Source organism: Budorcas taxicolor, chromosome 1 (genome assembly GCF_023091745.1).
Source record: "Budorcas taxicolor isolate Tak-1 chromosome 1, Takin1.1, whole genome shotgun sequence".
NCBI lineage: Eukaryota > Metazoa > Chordata > Mammalia > Artiodactyla > Bovidae > Budorcas > Budorcas taxicolor.
Genome location: NC_068910.1, coordinates 9602780 through 9618543, shown reverse-complemented (window position 1 = coordinate 9618543; position 15764 = coordinate 9602780). Strand labels below are relative to the sequence as shown.

The window sequence follows — 15764 nt, the reverse complement described above, 5'->3', positions numbered from 1 at the left end:
ACACCCTTCTGTTGTATATTTTGTGGCTTTTGACAGTGTATAATGATATGTATTTACAATTCAGTGTCACATACAAGTTTTGCTGCCCTCAAATCCCCAGGGTTCCACTTAATTCGTCCCTCCCTTTATTCCCCTGAATCTCTGGCAACCTCTGATCTGTTTTACTGTCTCCATAGTTTTGCCTTGTTCAGAATGTCATATAGTTAGAATACTTTAGTATTAATTTATTTCACTTAGCAATATACGTTTAATGTTCCTGCATGTCTTTTCATGGCTTGATAGCTCATTTCTTTTTATTGCTGAGTAGTATTCCATTTTATGAATGTGCCACAGTTTGTTTATCTGTTCACCAATTAAAGGACATTTTGGTTGCTTCCATGTTTTGGCAGTTTATAAATAAAGCAGCTGTAAACATTGTGTGCAGGTCTTTGGTGAAAGAATAGACAGATCCATGGGACAGAATATAGAGTCCAGAAATAAAGCCACATGAGTATAATGAATTTATCTTTGACTAAGGGGCAAAGGCAGTTAAATGGAGAAAGGATAGTCCTTTTTTCTTTTTCTCTGTGTTTTGGCTTTACTCTGCAGCTCATGGGATCTTAGTTCCCTCACCAGGGATTCAACCCGGGCCATGTAATGAAAGTGTCGAGTCCTAACCACTGAACCTCCAGGAAATTCCCAGGATGGTCTTTTCAAGTAACACTACTGGAACAGCTGGACAACCACATTGAAAAAAAAAAAAGAATCATAGACCCAAATGTAAAACTATAAAACTCCTAGAAGGTAAAATAGAAACTCTAGGTGATGTTAGGTCTGGTGGTAACTTTCTAGGTACAACATAAAAAGAATAATGTATGAAAGGGAAAAAATTGGTAAGTTGGACTTTATTAAAAATTAAAAAGCAAAAGCTTATGCTCTCTGAAAGGCATTATTAAGAGAATGAAAGACAAGCCACAAACTGGGAGGAAATCTTGACAAAACACATACCAGATAAAGGGCTGATATCCAAAATTTATAAAGAACTTTTAACAGTCAACAATAACAAAGAAAGAACCTTTACCTGTTTTTTAATCTGAACACATGATTCACCAAAGAAGGTGGCAGATAAGTATATGAAAAGATATATATCATCAGTCAGTTGTAAATTAAAACAACAGTGATGGGAGTTCCCTGGTGGCCTGATGGTTAGGTTTCGATGCTTTCACTGCTGTGGCCTGGGTTCAGTCTCTGGTCGGGGAACTGAGATTCAGCAAGTGGCTTGCATAAATATTGATACATATGTGCATGCATACATGGATACAGTGATATATCATTATATGCCTGTTAGAACGCTGAATTCCCAAACATGTTACCTTAGGATGCACCAGTCATGCTTCTTCTTCTTTACCCAGATGACATAAAAACTTACGTCCACACAAATATCTGAGTTTTAATCCTGGCTCTGCCATTTAATGAAATGTATACTGACTGAGATAAAATTGACATAGCAGTTTCAGGTGTATAACAATGACTTGATACAGTTGGTGTATACTGTGAAACGATTTAGTCTAGTTATCATCTGTCATCATAACTACTGCTTAAGTGTTAAAAAAAAGTATCATTTAAACAAATGCCTTTTGAGTGCCTACTATATGCCAGGCAGTTCCAGGTGTAGATTATACAATTCAGTAGTGAAAAAATGAAGTTTACAGTCTAATATGGGGAGACTGTATAAATAATCAAGTTAATTTATGATAATTAAGTACTTCGAAGGACAAAGCACAGAGAATGGAAAGTGTTAAGGGCGTTAGGAAGGAAGCCTCTCTAAGGAGATATCATTAGAACAGACACCTGAGTAAGTGAATTTCTGTACATGATCTGCGGATTTTCAGACCAAGTGTGGCTGTATAAAATTGGCTTTTTTTTAAGTTTTCTTAAGGAAATTTCAAGCACATATAAAAATAAGCAGAACAGAATAATGGCATTCCCACACACCCATGGCAAATCTCGTTCCATTTATACGTTATCTGTTTCTCCCTCCCGTATCATTTTGAGGCAAGTCCCAGGCACTGTATCCATAAATATTTTAGCATAAAATTGATGTACCACAATGCCATTATTTTACTTTTTTAGAAAAAGAATAGTCACAACGTCATCAAAATCTGCCCTTTTTCACATTTCCAGTTGTCCCATAAATGTCACTTTTTTTTGTTTGAGTCAAGGTGCACATAAGGTCCACACATTGAAATTGCATGGATATCTTTTAATGTTTAGTTTTAATCTTAATTTAAGTAACTTTTAATTAAATTCAAAAATAAACATTTTTCTTGCAGTTTATTTATGGAAGAAATGAGGCTTTTAAATTATTACAGTCTAATTTTTGCTATTGATATCTCCATGCTGTAATTGAACATATTCTTCTGTCCCCTGTATTTACAGTTTATTGGTAGTTGCATATAAAGACTTGCTGAATCAGGTTTTGGTTTTTCTGTGTGTTTTCTTCTTGGCAGGGTTACATCATAGGTGGGTGCCCATGATGTCTGGATCCGTTAGTTCATTAGGAGTTGCAAGCATTGGTATTCTGATGTTATTACTTCTTTATTAGCTGAAATACAAAGAGAAAATTTCCCTCATCAGCTCTTTGATTTCCTAGCGGTAGAGATTATATAGAAGAAGCAGGATGAGGGCTTATTTCTTCTCCTTTGTTTAGCAGCTTTGACAGTAATGAGTTGGTTTACCAGCTTCAGCTGGGATTTCTTTTGTTTGTTTGTTTAAAGAATCATTGTGAGCAAGTTAATTTAAACATATTTAATGATTCAATTCATTGTACTTAGTATCTTTAATGGTGTACAAATTGTTCTGTGTGGCCATGTGGAGCCTGTTTAAATTGGCTCTTAAGTCTGTTTGGCATGACCCTACTTCCTTGATTTCTGGTTCACCAAAAATGTTCCAGGCTTATCCTGGCCATTTTCTGTCTCCCATTGTGGACTCAATCAGCTCTCCATGGAGGCTGGTTCCTTTCAGTGTTAAATGGTATTTCATTACCACCATCTGGGTGGTAGGGATGCTCATTGCTTCTTGGGTTGGTCATAGTTTCTAGGCAGAACTACAAAAATAAATATAAAATAGAACATTTTGATACTTTACAGTTCAGATTCAGAACTATGAGGCTTTTATATGTTGTTTCTATGTGTAACTCCTGTTGCCCACGCTGGGAGTTCTGATTTTCAGATACTGCAGTTCACTTTAAGTTGCACTGTTAAGAAGTGATTAAAGGTAGGGAAGTGACAAGGTGGCAGAGAGAACCCAGAGAAAATAGAGCAATCCTAAATGTATGCCTGGACCATTCCTAGGGCTAGGCTTCCCCAAGGAGAGCATCTTCTGTCACTCATCCTGCTTAAGATTTGTCTGAGACTAAGGAAGATCCCCTGGAGAAGGAAATGGCAGTCCTCTCCAGTATTCTTGCCTGGGAGATCCCATGCACAGAGGAGCCTGGTGGGCTACAGTCCTTGGGGTCAGAGTCGGACACGACTTCATGACTAAACAGCAGCAGCGAGGAAGTTTATCTTATTGCCATTGGGCCACAGAATAAAAGAGCAGAGGCAGACAAGCCCTAAAGAGGTGGAAGAGTACTAATGAAATCAGAGGGCCAGCTTTGTCAAGACCAGAGAAAAGGAATGTATTGGGCAGAACATGTTTTCCCCTGCTTCTAGAAAGTGCCACCCTTGCTTCCTGCCTGGAGAATCCTGAAACTCCTGTAGGAGAATGCTGGTGTTTGCTGCTATTGCACCATGTCCTCAGTGCCTGGTACATACACACTTGGGCATTGACTGTTTTATGAACACATGATGGGGGCTTGGTGATCAACCTGTGTCATCTTTGGTATAGACCTGTGTGTCCAGAACTCTTGATGAAACCACTGCCTTTGTCCCTGTCCAGCTTTCAGTTAGCTCATGAAAGTAAAACCTACCCTGTGGGGGAAAGCTATCAGGGATCTGAATATCATTCTCCTCTATTTCCAGAGGGGGATGAGAATGGATGGCATAGAGGTTTAACAAAGACAAACAGGGGCATGTATACCAGTTCTTTGGGCCCTGGTCTGGACACCTTGGAAGCTATGATGAAAGCTCTGTATGCTCTTTTCAGAGAAGTTTGCATATGTGCAGAGGTTGATTTATACTTTGGGGTGTTGCAAGCTCTCTGAGGGATGTCCTTTTACCTGATATTAACCTGGGATTAGAGGAAGAATTAACATCCAGTGAGAGCGATAATGGAGGGCCGGGGTTCTCAAAGTGTAGTGTTAGGAACTTGTTGAAAACACACATTTTCGGGTCCTCCCCCAGAACCTTGGGTTGGGACTCAGCTGTTTGTGTTTTAACAAGCTTTCCAGATGATTCTGCTATATCCCAGGAAGCCTTCTCCAGTGAAACTTGTACTCCCGTGTAGTGCTCGCTGTGCCTCATGCCTCCCATCCTGCCATCCTCTTGTTGTAGCAGTACTCTATTCCTCCTAGGCTATGTCCTGCCCAGCCACGTGACTGAGGAGATGCTGTGGGAGTGCAAGCAGCTCGGGGCTCACTCCCCTTCCACCCTGCTGACCACCCTCATGTTCTTTAACACCAAGTAAGTGTTCCAGAGGCTCCATGCTTAGCCACTGCTGGCATCCGCCCAGTGAAGAGGGTAGAAACTATCCAGATGGACTTCTGAGATCCTTTGACATGCTTGAGAGCCTTTGGGCTAGTGAAGCCCTCCACCCCACTTGGCTACATTTTGTGTGGCGACCAGTAAGGCAGACAGCCTTGCCAGGTCCCTCCCATCAGTCTTTATGAGACTCCTCCACTGGACAGTGTATTTGGGTGTGGGCCTGCCCAGATTCTGGGAGTGTGGGCAGCGGCTCCTCTGAAGCAGCGATGGCGGAGGGTAAGTCATGGTCTCCTCCTGGCACCCCTCCCTTTGCCTTGCTTTCGCTTGTGGTGCAGATACTTCCTGTTGAAGACAGTGGACCAGCACATGAAGCTGGCCTTCTCCAAGGTCTTACGACAGACAAAGAAGAACCCCTCTAATCCCAAGGATAAAAGCACGAGTATTCGGTACCTGAAGGCACTTGGGATACACCAGACTGGCCAGAAAGGTAGGGAAGGAGGCAGGGGTTGCAGAAACAGGTGCTACTAGTTCTGCCCAGCCCTCATGCTTGGGGGGCTAGTGACAGGTGTGAGGATGGGGATTTGCGGATAGGAATGCTCCCTTCCCTTCTCCCTAGTCGCTGATTTCAAACTCTTCTAGAAGCAGAGATGCCCCAGAAATGATAGCTGCCTTTTCCTTTCATATTCACTGCTCATGCCTCATACCCTTTTCTTTCCTAGTTGGGATGGCTGAAAGCCTGAGGTTCCTAATCTGAGCCTAAGTAAAGGCAGTCTGATGCCGTGTCTGTGGTGGGGGGTATGTTTTATAGTTACAGATGACATGTATGCAGAGCAGACGGAAAATCCAGAGAACCCACTGAGATGCCCAATCAAGCTCTACGATTTCTACCTCTTTAAATGGTGAGGAGGCTGTGTGACTAGGGGTGTGGGTGTGGGTATCTGTGTGCCTGTGTGTGTATGCATGTGTGTATCTGCGTGTGGGTGTGTGCGTGCACGCGTGCTCACAGAAGCATTCTCAGTTCCAGGCTAAGTAAAAGCAGATTTCCAAAAGGCTAAATATAGAAGCACACTTACTGGTTTTCCCAAAGCATGTGCCCAGGGCTGCTCCCTGATGGTCCACTTTGATGGAGAGGGGGTGAAGGTCAAGGGAGGAAGGTACAGAGAGGCCGCCTCTGTCACATATTGAGCATATAGCCCTGTGTTTTCCTGGTCTTGACCTTTGGTCACTACACCGTAGGTCTAGGGGAGATCCTCTCCTTGGCTTTTGCTCTCTCTTGCTTCTGCAGTTGGGCATATCATCCTCACAACACTGCCAGCAGATCTTTCAACATGGTAGGTCTTATTTTGTTACTTAGATGAAAACCTTCAGTGGTTTCCTTTTATTCTACAAAGAAAGACAGTAATCCTAATTACTGCTCTAATTACCAGTAGGGTCTTTCATGCACGCTCCCTTGCTAACCTCTTGTCGTCATAGCTCTTGGCTCTCTAGTCACACTGCTTTGCTCTACTGAAGGGTATCTTACTCTCCCTTCCTCAAGACCTATGCACAGAATTCTTCCCTGTTGGGCTCACCATGCCACCCCCACCTGTTTGGTCAGTTAGCTCCTATTCATCCTATCCATTCTTCCTAAAAGAACTTTATCAGAGAAGGATTTCTAAATTCCCTACCTGTTCCCTCTGGCTGTTTTCTGTAGCCCTTACCAGTGCTTTTGTTATTTTGTCTTTATGTAACTGTTTTGACTGCTCTCTGTCTCCCCTCTTACCTGTAAGGTTCATTATATAGGGACTCTTGGGTCTTATTTACTTCTTTTAGTATCAGCACCTAGTGCAGGCCTGGAATCAGTGGATGAATAACTGTTAGAGGATGGCAGATGCTAAGTACTTAAGAGAAGTACAGCACAACATTGAGTGGGCGTGAGGTCAGGTAGAGGCCACAGCATCACATCAAGCTGAGAAGTCAGATAGATGAGAAATTACCAATGGGTGGGGCAGAAGAAACAGCATAAGCAAAGACTTGGAGATAGATAGGTGGTGGAACTGGTTCAGCGTGAGATACGGCTGGACTCCAGTAGCTGAGCCAGGGGAGGCCTAATCAGAGGACTCAGCGTGCAAAGTGGAGAGCAGAAAGTAGGGACATCTTAGAGGTAGTGTGCCCTGGCAGCATGGAGCTTAGGGGTTACAGTGGAGCCACCATTCTTTCCAGAACTTCCCATCTTTTGTAGATAGCATCTGTCCAGGAGGTTCAAGGTGGGAAGGTTGAGATTATGACGCTTTTACCCAGCTTTTTACCCATATATTCTCCAGCCCCCAGAGTGTGAAAGGCCGGAATGACACCTTTTACCTGACGCCCGAGCCGGTGGTGGCCCCCAACAGCCCGATCTGGTACTCGGTCCAGCCTATCAGCAGAGAGCAGATGGGGCAGATGCTGACTCGGATCCTGGTGATACGAGAAATTCAGGAGGCCATTGCGGTGGCCAGCGCCAGCACCATGCACTGAGAGACCCCTCAGCCATGGTGCATGGGAGACCATCCAGGAAAAAAACCGACAGACTCACACTAAAGAAGAGGCCTCCATTTTTTTTCTTTTCTTTTTTTATTGGTGTAGTTATGAAGCCTTTCAGACTGCTTCTGTTTCAAATGTAAAAGGAAACTTTGCCCCCTTGTGCATCTTCATAAACCTGCTGTGGGGACTCTTCAGCCCATAGGGGCTCAGGGTTTCCTGAGAGCCAGATGTCCTGGAAAGTTGCCGGCTGACTTTTTTGTGCGTGGGGGGCCTGAGGAAAGGGCTTGGACTGTTAGGAGAAATGTGGCCCCTTCCCTTCCTCCAGAAAGATGGAATTAATGATGGATGGACCCTCCAGGGAATCTCCCCAGCTGGCTTCCACTCTGACTGGCAGACTTCGCTGACCACGGGGGAGCCGCGGTCTTTTCTTTCTTCATGCTCAGACACAAACCTAGCATCTTAATGGAAGGAAAATGAGGGGAACTTCAATTATGATTTATTAAAGACAATTTCTATTACAGCCTCCTTTATGACAAGTGACATTTTAGATGTTGGAGTAAAAACTTTACCATGCCTTTTTTTCCCCCCCACCCCGGCCTAACACTGAGGCCTTAAACCTGAGGCTTCTCTGCCTGATGGAATTCTTGTAACATACACTTGTGTATCATATAAAGATACCACTCTGTTTCTCTTATGTATTCTTAATCTAGTTGTTTATTAAGAATGACAAGCACGTCTTTTCAACATGCTAGTGAACAACGCCTCTTTATTTGGGAGGAGTCTGGCGGGACAGTGGAAGCCAAGCCTTGCCTGTTAATTGCTCAGGGCAAGGTCCTCCGGGAGGGGGTTCCGACGGGAAACAGCCAATCGACTAGGGCATACTGTGCGCATGCGCTCCGCCCCCCGCCAGCCCCGCCCTAGAGACCAATAGGCTCCGCCTTTGCGTGCTGCGTCCTGTCGTAAGCGACGCGCAGGGCGCAGTGACGATATCGACGAGTTTATATTCGCGCGGTCCAGAAGGCAGAGGCCTCTGCGGCGCGGTCCTTGGAGACACGCGGGCTTTTCCCCGCCTAGCCATGGCCGACTACCTGATTAGCGGGGGCACGTCTTACGTGCCGGACGACGGGCTCACGGCACAGCAGCTGTTCAACTGCGGGGATGGCCTCACCTACAAGTGCGGGCCTCGCGAGCTCACCTGGGCCAGGAGAAGGGAGATGCTCTTGGGTTGGGAGGTCGGGTGGGAGCTCCATTGAGCCCACTTAGGTTGGGCGTGGGGGGCTGGTTCCAGAAATTCCCCACCGGTATCTGAGGTTTGGTTTGACAGGTCTGAAGCGGGCGGGATGGAGAAGGCATCTTGGTAGCGCCTGGGATTTCCAGCCTAGGAACTCGGTTCTCTGGGCACATGGAGTTGTCAGTTTGCCAGGGGTGCTGATGACAGCTGGTGGCAGAAAGGGTCCCCTGTCTCCGTCTCTACCTTGTTCTCTACCTCTGCCTTGCTTGTGATACTCGGTTTAGGTCATTGCCCTTTCTGCTCAAATGCCTTAAGAGATGATCTGTGAGGATGGCATCGCAGGCTGCCGTAAGCCTAACCCTTATTCCCAATTCCCCTCCCATAGTGACTTTCTCATTCTCCCCGGGTACATCGACTTCACTGCAGACCAAGTGGTGAGTATGGACAGGAGCAGGATCCCGAGTGTCAGGGATGGATAAGGTGCTGCTGTCCCCTCTCGGCTACCTCAGTAGACTGTGTTTGGGGGTGGATGCCTATGGAAGGGTTTTACTGGCATGCAGGTCATACAGTGCACCTGTTTTGTGGGGAACATGGTACTGCCTTGAGGTATATGAAGTGCTGTTGCACATTAGTCGGTTTTATTTCTTTAGGACCTGACCTCTGCTCTGACTAAAAAGATCACTCTGAAGACCCCACTGGTTTCCTCACCCATGGACACAGTCACAGAGGCTGGGATGGCCATAGCAATGGCGGTGAGCACTATGGTGTGAGGGCAGAAGCAGGGGCCACATCTATTTTTCCCAGAGGCATAGAATCATGACAGTTTTTTGGTCACTTTTTCCCTGTTTTCTTTCTGTGTATCCTGCAGCTTACAGGTGGTATTGGCTTCATTCATCACAACTGTACACCAGAATTCCAGGCCAATGAAGTTCGGAAAGTGAAGGTCAGAAGGGCGAGGATCATGATCATGAGTTCCTGGGAATTTCACGGTGGTGGAGTGGGGTGGGGATGGGTGATTTATTCTCACTTTTTTCTCACTGTGGGGGTTCATTTCCTGAGGAGGAGCCTGAGACTTTGTGTCTTACAGCTGCAGAAGAGGAGCACGTGGACAGTGCCTACAGTCCACTCATGTTTCCTAGCTCTGGGCTTGAAGTGTTTGTGTGATTGTGATTTGATCCTGTGGCACTGCCAAAGGGGGAGTTGGCACACATCCCAGGCTTCAGACCAAGAGCTTGATGAAAATGGTTCAGAAGTACCTTTTTTCACCACCCCTTCCAGAAATATGAGCAGGGATTCATCACAGACCCTGTGGTCCTCAGTCCCAGGGATCGCGTGAGGGATGTCTTTGAAGCCAAGGCCCGGCATGGCTTCTGTGGTATTCCCATCACTGACACAGGCCGGATGGGAAGCCGCCTGGTGGGCATCATCTCCTCAAGGGACATTGACTTTCTCAAGGAGGAGGAGCATGACCGGCTTTTGGGAGAGGTGGGTAACAACACATCCAAACCCGGACGGCCCAGGCTAAAGATTAGAAGGCTTCTACTCTGTTGCCCAAATGGCATCTCTGAGGGCACTGGTGTTCAGGACGGATGAATGCCCAAGTTTCTGACCCTTTAATAGGACTCCTGCATCCCTTCTCCACCAAAGGCTTTGAATCTGCCAAAATGTTTGCAGGCATACCCCAGTTTTTTGCCACTCCCAGAGGGGCCCAGTGCTCAAGGACCAACTTAAGCCTCCTCTTGTCATTGCTCTTTCTCCATAATGTGCTCCATGTACCTGGTGTCGTTTCTACTAAATTCTCTTGGTTGCCAATAGATAGACTGTTGTGTTTACTTGACGAGGGTAGGCCGGATCCAGGTGTCTAAATATGGTGGTGTTTGGAACCTTACCCTTGAGTTAGGGCAAGGTGTGTTGGGAGGCCTGATCTCTCATTTCCCTCCTCACAACTCTCCTTTCTCATAGATCATGACAAAGAGGGAAGACTTGGTGGTAGCCCCTGCAGGCATCACATTGAAGGAAGCAAATGAAATTCTGCAACGTAGCAAGAAGGGTGAGTCCTCAAGGTAGGAAGGGTTTAGGAACCAAAGACCAAGGTCCTGATTTTTGTCTTGCCTACCCTCAGGAAAGTTACCCATTGTAAATGAAAATGATGAGCTGGTGGCCATCATTGCCCGGACAGACCTGAAGAAAAACCGAGATTACCCACTGGCCTCCAAAGATGCCAAGAAGCAGCTGCTATGTGGAGCAGCCATTGGCACTCATGAGAACGACAAGTATCGGCTGGACTTGCTGACCCAGGCCGGTGTGGACGTAGTGGTTTTGGTGAGCTGTGGCACAGGCAAGCTGGGGTGGTAGGAGCAGCTGCCGTACCTCAGTCTCACTGGGGCTACATTTCTGTCCCAGGACTCTTCCCAAGGAAACTCCATATTCCAGATCAACATGATCAAGTACATCAAAGAGAAATATCCCAGTCTCCAAGTCATTGGAGGCAATGGTGAGACAGGAGGGGGCACTGAAGAATGTGGGGCAAGAGTTGGGGAGCTAGGTCCCATGTAGACCTTCACATGAGCCTTTCTCTGTTCCTCCCTACAGTGGTCACGGCTGCTCAGGCCAAGAACCTGATTGATGCTGGCGTAGATGCCCTGCGGGTGGGAATGGGCAGCGGCTCCATCTGCATCACTCAGGAAGGTAAGAAAATGCTTTGGCAAGGGCCTCAGAGACCAGGCTTTAGCAGGGCCCTTAGCCCCACATGCCTCAGAGCAAAGTGCTCTTTTGAGAGCTACACTGAGTCCTCCAGTAGGGGCAGCCCCAGGGCCCCTTGGATGGGTAACAGCAAGACAAGCTCTCGCCCTCTACCTGCCACTTCCCCCGCCTGGCCTCCCTGCTCCTGCTCCGTGCCTTCTCTAAACTCTGGTCTGTTTGTTTTATTTAGTGGCTCCCAAGATCCCTCCAGACATAAAGTCCCACAGCCCCAAATGCCCTTCTACTGTCACGGGCTGCTATAGTAAGTCCAGCCCGGCCCACTGGCCCGGCCCAGCTGCCCACTGCCCGGCTGCTTGGTTGACTGTAGCTGTAGCTCCCGGGGTTTGTGGTGCTGACGGGTGGGCAAGGCAAACTGAATGACAGACCATGGTTTTGGGAGCTGCTCAAGAACACAGCTCCCTCCTCTTTTGGGGTGTTTGTAGGGCAGGCCCTTCTCCAGGTAGGCCCTGCTCTGCCCACACCTCCTGCAGTAGGCCCAGCTTCAGGACCAACTCTGGGCTTCCGTTTCCACACGACCACTGCCCTGATCTTGCCTGAGCAGCCCACTATGCAGGGAGCAAGGGGTGGGTCTCTCGGTACTAACTGCACGGTGACCCCTACCCCATCTGATACCAGTTGGGTGGGGCTTTCCCAGCTGCTGACTGCATGTGCCTGAGGCTGCCCTGGGCCATGCACACATGCACGCGCACACGCCAAGGGTGAGTGGAGGCCATCACAGCTATTTGTACTATTTAAGACAGATGGGGCAGCAGCCATCCCAGACAAGACTCTTCTCAACCAGGCTGCTGCAGGTGGAGCTGAGAGCTCCTGGATGCTGATTTGTGGTACCAGAGCCTCTTGCCTGTCCCAACTCCAGCCCTCCATTTGTTCCTCCATGTCTCAACAGTGCTGGCTTGCGGGCGGCCCCAAGCAACAGCTGTTTACAAGGTGTCAGAATATGCGCGGCGTTTTGGTGTTCCTGTGATTGCTGATGGAGGAATCCAAAATGTGGGCCATATTGCCAAAGCTTTGGCCCTTGGAGCCTCCACAGGTGAGACCCAACACTCAGAAAGCCTGGTGGGACTCCTTTCCTAATGCCATTCAGGGTCTTCCCCCAGCACTCCTTCTGTCCATAGTTATGATGGGCTCCCTCCTGGCTGCTACCACTGAGGCCCCTGGCGAGTACTTCTTCTCTGATGGAATCCGGCTAAAGAAATACCGTGGAATGGGTTCTCTCGATGCCATGGACAAGCATCTCAGCAGCCAGAACCGATATTTCAGGTGGGACAGGCAGGTCAGTTACCCCATGCTAATCTTGCACCAGCATCATCATCCATGTTTTGACTTTGCCCGTGTTTTCCTGCCTCTCCCTGCAGTGAAGCAGACAAAATCAAGGTGGCCCAGGGGGTGTCTGGGGCTGTTCAGGATAAAGGATCCATCCACAAATTTGTTCCCTACCTGATTGCTGGCATCCAGCACTCCTGCCAGGATATTGGTGCTAAGAGTCTGACCCAAGTCCGGTAAGCTTAGGGAGCTGGGACCGTGGGTAGAGGGGCTGGCCCAGGGCCAGCTGTCCACATCTGACATCTGCCCCTCTTCAGAGCCATGATGTATTCTGGGGAGCTCAAGTTTGAGAAGAGAACATCCTCAGCCCAGGTGGAAGGTGGTGTCCACAGCCTCCATTCGTAAGTGGCAACCCTCTCTACTCCTCTGTCCTTGGGATAGAGGTCTCTCCCCTGCCTCCATCCTCTTGCTCTCATTTCACAGCTGGTTCTTCTGCCAACAGGTATGAGAAGCGTCTTTTCTGAAAAGGGATTATACAGCACACCCCGTCGATTTTTCAATAAAAGTTTGAAAAAAAGTGATGCCTGATCTTTGAGGTCAACAAGCAGGTCGGGCTCTGCAGCTGCTGCTGTCACAGACACACAAACACACAATACTGTCCTTCCACAGAAAGCCTCTGGCCTTGAGATAAGGATGCTCTAAGGAGCTGGAAGTGGGGGTTGCTAACTAGATTCAAAAAGCTCCTCCTATGAGGTCGCAAAGAGTTGGACATGACTGAGCGATTTCACTTTCACTTTTCACTTTCATGCATTGGAGAAGGAAATGGCAACCCACTCCAGTGTTCTTGCCTGGAGAATCCCAGGGACGGGGGAGCCTGGTGGGCTGCCATCTATGGGGTCGCACAGAGTCGGACACGACTAAAGTGACTCAGCAGCAGCAGGGTAGCTCAAAAGGCAGTTCAGACCAGCTCTAGCCCCCAAGAGTTTGGTCTCACACTGAGAATCTGACTGTGGGTATTTACAAAGGGTCATGGAAAAGTGCATGGGGTTTTGGACTGGTATCCACAGGACCTCCTGCTAGCCCAAAGTTCGGTGACATGGGACCAGGTTTAGACCCACATACTCTGAACCTTCCCTGATGGCTTGGTAAAGAGTCTGCCTGCCATGTGGAAGACGCAGTTTCCATCCCTGGGTGGGGAAGATCCCCTGGAGAAGGAAATGACAACCCGCTCCAGTATTCTTGCCTGGAGAATTCCATGGACAGAGGAGCCTGGTGGGCTGCAGTCCATGGGGTCACAAAGAGTTGGACACAACCAAGTGACTACTTTAACTTTTCACGTATTCTCTAATGTAAGTCTCTAAGGGACATCATGGAGGAAGCACAGAGGTCCCCTCAAATCTGTATGTGAGCAAGTAGACAGACCTACAGTTTAGAACAGGTGCGTATATTGCCCCCTGGCCTCTCAGAGGCCAAGCCATGACCCCCTGGTTCGTTCACAACCCCCTCCAAGAACCCATTGAGACAACAGCTCCTGGCCAGCAACACAGCTAGTAGAAAATCAGACAAGGGGCTTAAATTAGTAATTTGCTGGTAAGCAAAACAAATCTTACAGTGCGAAAGGGGAGGGGCTAGTGAAAGCTCAGGGCACCGCTGCATTCTGCAGAAGGTGACAAGGCCCTCCTGGACAAGTCAGGTTAAGTTCCGGTGGTTCATTCTGCAGCTTGGGCCTGAGATGTGAGTGCAGTCCCTCCAGGTGGGGGAATGAGAGCAGCTCCTGTCACTCGGCCTTCATGACAGAGGAAGTTGAAAGTGGCACAGGCATTGGGCTGCAATGAGAAAGCTAGCGTCAGCCGGCCCAGGGCTCGGCCTGGGCTCCCCTCCAAGTCCCACAGTCCTGGACGTACTGTGTCCTGCACCTCCACCGCGATGCCCCTCTGCCTCATGGCTCGCAGCACGTGGGGCTGCAGCCGCTCAGTCCGGTCTCCGGTGCCCACCACAACAATCTCTAGGAAAGGATAGGCTCGGCTAGTCTACAAGCAGCTCGGGCGAGAGGGTGCCTTTCTGGGCTCAGCACTTCAACCCTCCCCTCCATCAATACCTATCCTGGGCTCCAGCATCCAAAAGAGAGAGAAGCTTTCCTCGGTGATGTCCTGGTAGGAACCTACCTGTGTGGGGAGAGGGCAAGATAAATATAAGCCCACCTAGGTTTTCCCAGAAACCCTCTACCTGCTCCAGAGTGGGATGAAAGAAAAGCCAGGTTTGCTAGGGACAGGCAGGCCCGTGACTCCGGCCCTCGGTTTCCTCACTGTAGGGAGGCGCTCACGTTCCACTGCACCACCGACTGTGGGAGGAGCGCGCAGGGTCCAAACACGCGATTCCCGTTGACCACGAAGCCGCGGCTGCTGTAGCTGTCGATGTACATGGCGAGGGGGGACTCGCGCTGCAGTAGTGAGATGCGCGTCCGTTGATACAGCTCGTCATCCGCCGGCGTGAGCCGATGTCCCCGCCGCGGGGCCCTGCAGAGAGGTACTGTCAGGGGGCCGGGAATGGCCGGCCGTGGGGCGGATGGTCAGGGACACCGCGTCCGGGCTCACCATGGCAGCTCCGCGGGCGGACAGCGAAGCGCAGGTCGCGCGCGGTACAGGTTCCGAAGCACAAACCCTGCGGCCATGGCAGACCGGCGCGCAGGGAGGCTGGCGCAGCAGGGTTAACGGGGTCGCGGCGTCCCCCAGCCCAGCGCGGCTGCAGCGCCCCCAGCGTCGCGGAGGACACCGCGCGGCTCTGCCGGCCCAGAGCGGGAGAAGGGAGGGAGCGGGCCAGGGGCCTCGGTCCCAGCAGGCCGCGTCCCCCAGCGCGGCTCCGGTGTCAGCACCTGCCATCCTCCCCGCCCCGGGCGCCCGCAGGCCGCCCTGGGAGAGCCGGACACCTGGAGGCGCGGCCGGCCGCAGGGCACTGCCTGGCCCCCAGCTCTCACCCATTACGCTGGGCTCCCAGGGCCGGGGGAGGGCGGCCGAGCACCTGTTGGAGGCGCGCACACCTGGCCTGGGCGTGGCGCCCGCCCACAACCCCCAGCCTCTAATCCCAGCTTTAGAGCTTCGGATTCCGAGGGCGGGGCGGGCAGCTCAGGTTTCCGTCGCTCGCCCCCCGAGTCCCGCCCCTCCCTAACCGTCACCCGCGCGACCGTTGGCGTCGCGGACGCGAGTCGCACGGGGCGTGGCTGCGCCTGGATTGGCCTCTCCGGAGCCCGAGGGGGCGTGGCTGGGGGTTTCGCCTTAAAATGGCTCCAACGCTGCAGCCGGAGCAAGAGGAAGGGGACGCGTTGGTGGGGAACTTCAAGCTGCTCGTCGCGACTACCGAGCCAGACCGGACCGGACGGTGAAGTA

The 15764-nt window shown here is 49.8% G+C and overlaps 3 protein-coding genes across 4 annotated transcripts in view; 2 read left to right on the top strand and 1 right to left on the bottom strand.

Moving 5' to 3' along the window:
- The window catches only part of QRICH1 (glutamine rich 1), a 42385-nt gene extending 34525 nt beyond the window's left edge, over nucleotides 1-7860 (top strand). Inside the window, exons 7-10 of the mRNA XM_052645152.1 lie at nucleotides 4493-4601; nucleotides 4958-5109; nucleotides 5431-5521; nucleotides 6926-7860. Of these exons, the coding sequence (XP_052501112.1) occupies nucleotides 4493-4601; nucleotides 4958-5109; nucleotides 5431-5521; nucleotides 6926-7118 (545 nt within the window). The 3' untranslated portion in view covers nucleotides 7119-7860. The remainder of the gene's footprint in view (nucleotides 1-4492; nucleotides 4602-4957; nucleotides 5110-5430; nucleotides 5522-6925) is intronic.
- Nucleotides 7861-8127: 267 nt separating this feature from the next.
- Nucleotides 8128-12960, top strand: IMPDH2 (inosine monophosphate dehydrogenase 2). Of its 2 annotated transcripts, XM_052648738.1 has the most exons (15): nucleotides 8128-8298; nucleotides 8741-8789; nucleotides 9006-9107; nucleotides 9224-9298; nucleotides 9634-9840; nucleotides 10318-10405; nucleotides 10478-10677; nucleotides 10759-10849; nucleotides 10948-11043; nucleotides 11288-11359; nucleotides 12005-12148; nucleotides 12234-12378; nucleotides 12474-12617; nucleotides 12699-12782; nucleotides 12884-12960. In XM_052648738.1, the coding sequence occupies exons 1-15, from the start codon at nucleotides 8201-8203 to the stop codon at nucleotides 12903-12905; spliced, it is 1617 nt and encodes a 538-aa protein (XP_052504698.1). In that variant the 5' UTR covers nucleotides 8128-8200; the 3' UTR covers nucleotides 12906-12960. The 2 variants fall into 2 exon arrangements, with proteins under 2 accessions (XP_052504698.1, XP_052504773.1); XM_052648813.1 differs by lacking the exon at nucleotides 11288-11359.
- An 844-nt stretch (nucleotides 12961-13804) lies between these two features.
- On the bottom strand, nucleotides 13805-15114 carry NDUFAF3 (NADH:ubiquinone oxidoreductase complex assembly factor 3). Its single transcript, XM_052642988.1, has 5 exons — nucleotides 14976-15114; nucleotides 14705-14897; nucleotides 14480-14546; nucleotides 14286-14386; nucleotides 13805-14207 (listed from the first exon to the last, which is right to left on the bottom strand). Exons 1-5 carry the CDS (start codon nucleotides 15050-15052, stop codon nucleotides 14091-14093), a joined length of 555 nt encoding a protein of 184 aa, XP_052498948.1. The 5' UTR covers nucleotides 15053-15114; the 3' UTR covers nucleotides 13805-14090.
- Between the last annotated feature and the right edge of the window lie 650 nt (nucleotides 15115-15764).